The sequence below is a fragment of the Capsella rubella genome, unplaced genomic scaffold (genome assembly GCF_000375325.1).
Source record: "Capsella rubella cultivar Monte Gargano unplaced genomic scaffold, Caprub1_0 scaffold_4, whole genome shotgun sequence".
Lineage (NCBI taxonomy): Eukaryota > Viridiplantae > Streptophyta > Magnoliopsida > Brassicales > Brassicaceae > Capsella > Capsella rubella.
This window is the reverse complement of record NW_006238920.1, coordinates 2161115-2164085: the sequence shown is the minus strand read 5'-3', so window position 1 is coordinate 2164085 and position 2971 is coordinate 2161115. Positions and strand designations below refer to the sequence as shown.

At 37.5% G+C, this 2971-nt stretch overlaps 1 protein-coding gene across 1 annotated transcript; it reads right to left on the bottom strand.

Moving 5' to 3' along the window:
* Positions 1-357: 357 nt before the first annotated feature.
* LOC17887987 (stromal cell-derived factor 2-like protein) lies at positions 358-2411 on the bottom strand. Its single transcript, XM_006293456.2, has 6 exons — positions 2036-2411; positions 1750-1890; positions 1251-1391; positions 967-1016; positions 743-872; positions 358-606 (listed from the first exon to the last, which is right to left on the bottom strand). Exons 1-6 carry the CDS (start codon positions 2141-2143, stop codon positions 520-522), a joined length of 657 nt encoding a protein of 218 aa, XP_006293518.1. The 5' UTR covers positions 2144-2411; the 3' UTR covers positions 358-519.
* Positions 2412-2971: the final 560 nt, after the last annotated feature.

The following is a 2971-nucleotide window of genomic DNA, read 5'->3' as shown; positions in this document are numbered from 1 at the left end:
TTTACCACAAGGTTAAGCGATAAATTCAAGAAAGTCGTAGTGAACACTTTATGGTAACAGATGTTCTAAGTAAGGATGACCTTAAATTCTCAAACTTTAATCCAGAAGCAACTCGAGACGATGAATCCATAACTAGAGTTTGAGATTTAGGTCAAGAACCACAGGATATCTTCAAGGACATGTCTTTTAACATGGAGAAAAGTGTTGAGGATTGAATCTCACCGGCTGCATAGCAATTGTGTACTAAATGTCGTATTTTGATGGCTCTTAGAAAGACAACTACTATATGTTTAACAGATTATGTTGGATTCACTTTCTGGATGGTGAGATAGTGTCACTGGGTGACAGAACACAAAAGAGATAACCGCAAGATATCTACCAAAACAATATATATTCGTGCGACTAAAAGTATTCTCAATCGAAAATTAGCAAATATATATCTCTATTTCCTTGTTTCTGAGTTTTAGATAGTAAAGATGAGATTCAAAGTCCTCCAGAGAAGTTATTGCTCTCTTCACCTTACTTGCTGCTCTCGTTAAGAGGAAGGTAGACTCCTTCTGCTGCCAACCAAATGTTATCCGCCCGCTTCTCCCGAATTCCACAGACCTGTGTACCCCAAAAAACAGAATCTGATATGTTAAACCTTGTAGAAAATCTAATTAAGCATGCATTTGAAGACACTGTGATATTTTTAAAGACTTAACCAGAAGAGATCACGGGGTTAGATATGATATTTAGTTACCTCTTGTTGACCACCGGCTATACGTTGGTACTTCTTGTCATGGCTATGGAGGTAGCCACTAGTGTCTATGTGTTGAAGACGGACTCTCTGGTCCTGTTTCCATATCTTCCCACTTCCTTCGATTGTAAGCCTACAAGCAGATGGTAAGGTGCGTGAGTTTTTGGAATGGATGTAGATAAACAAAGCATTAGATGAGAATATTAAGTTGCTTTAAGGATTATTACTTCCAGTGATCCCCTGTGTCAGAATTTGAATCATCTCCGAAGCAGCTAACCTGCACCAAGAAAATGGGTTAGCAAGAAGGAAATGGCAACTACCAATTATAATCAGTAAAGTACTTCACAATAGACAGAGACACGCAAGTAAAATCCTCATACTAGTAGCTAGATTTCCTAGATTAGCCATCATCTCTCGAGTCTTTATGCTTTAAAATCTCCAGATAGTTCTTTTACATCTAAGCTTAGCAGATCAGGGAATACAAAAACTATAAACGGAAGACAATACTAACCTCTAAGTTCCCTGATATTGGGGATGCATGCAGGTGACTGTGGAGCCATTTCCTGGTCTTCATGTGCTGCAATCTAATGGTTGCCCCAGTCTTGACAGCATCACCTTGCTTATCTGTAGTCCCAGGAACTGGTTTGACAATCTGTAAAATGAATAATCCATACCAAGATGATTCATCAGCTCAATTACTCAACCTTATCCCCACCATAGCTTCCACAGATGGGATTTAAAGTGTGAGATGAACATAATGAGCAACAGTTTCTAACGCTCAGGAAACAAACCATCCAATCCATTTTCTAATCTTTCTAGAAGAGGAAGTGACTTCAACATTTTTGGCTTATCCGCTAACAATTGCTAGTCAATGTTCTGTTCTAACATATAAAGACTTTTACTTTTAGCTGCTTCAATCTAATTACACATGATACTATACGAATAGGGTCATCTGCAAATGAGCATTGCAAAATTACACCAAGAGGAGAACGCAAAGAAGAAGCAATTACCCAATAGCTGTTGGAATCAACAACACCAGGAAACCCAGTAACTGATTGCTGACCACTTCCGGATCCATACGGCACATCGTGAGAATGCAGTCTAAACTTAGTTTTCTCATGCATCAGTTTGATCGCACTTCCATAAGTAATCTGCCAATATCCACAACAACAACATTGATTCATAAGATTCTGTATCAGAACGATCAAAACCCAATTCGAATCTAAAGCAACAAATCAACAATTCCAATTTCAAATTCACCACACTCAAAAACAGATTAGGGATCTAAAAACACACCTCGACACCTTCTTTACCAGAAGCGGCGGCAGAAGCAGACGTGTAACCAGAATCCGGATCGAGACTAAGGTAAAGGAAGATAGCGAGACAGAAGAATCCTAAAGCCATGAAGAATAGCAAACCAATAAACCAGTTCTGCTGCCAAAACGGATACTCAAGACTCGGTTTCCTCGCCGCGGGAGCCCGAACAGCCGAAGCTGCTAATGGCGAAGGAGGAGATGATGATGATAATGGCTTTCTTCTCGAGAGAGCTTGTTGTTGCCCGGACGTCGACGCCACCGTGAAGGATCAGATTGAGATCTCGCCGGAGACAAAATCTGTTAAGTTTCCGATTGTATTGTATCGTCGTTCGTCGTCGTCGTGGCTTATGAGAGAGGCTTCGTCTTCGTCTAATAGTCTAGTTTTTGTTGACACGGAGGTGTACGTTTAGATAGCGAATGATAATTAAACACGTGTTGCTTTGCTGAGATGGCGTGTTATGAGTGGTTGCAAAAGAGGCAAAATCTATGCTAATTCCATGAATTTTATGTGTGTATTCAATAAAATAGTTATGGTCTAATGGAGTCTAAATTATTTATTTCAGGACATAAACTTAAATAGATGATAGTTGTTAAAAAAATTCAAAACTTAAATAAATGATTGTTTTTATATAATTTTCAAAAATAAAAAATAATTTACAATGTAATCTTAATATATAAAATATGGTTTTTAAAGTTAGTCATTAACGTGATCTATGACGCGTGTCAATTAGATCGATAAGATGTTAACATGTGTTAACTGTAAATTTATTTAAATAAAAAATGTAAAAGTTCTAAATCGTATTGCAAAAAAAAAAAATCTATATGGAAAAATATAAAATATATCTATTCCTATATTGAAAAACATTAAACTATATTTCTACTTTGGAGCCCTTCATCTTTCCGAATCAATGGTCTT

Coding starts and splice junctions, on each gene's coding strand:
- LOC17887987 (XM_006293456.2), bottom strand. CDS start 2,143: ATGGCTTTAGGATTCTTCTGTCTCGCTATCTTCCTTTACCTTAGTCTC. Junction 1,891..2,035: donor CTGGTAAAGAAGGTGTCGAG/GTGTGTTTTTAG, acceptor GGATATTGGCAG/ATTACTTATGGAAGTGCGAT. Junction 1,017..1,250: donor CAATATCAGGGAACTTAGAG/GTTAGTATTGTC, acceptor TTCTTGGTGCAG/GTTAGCTGCTTCGGAGATGA.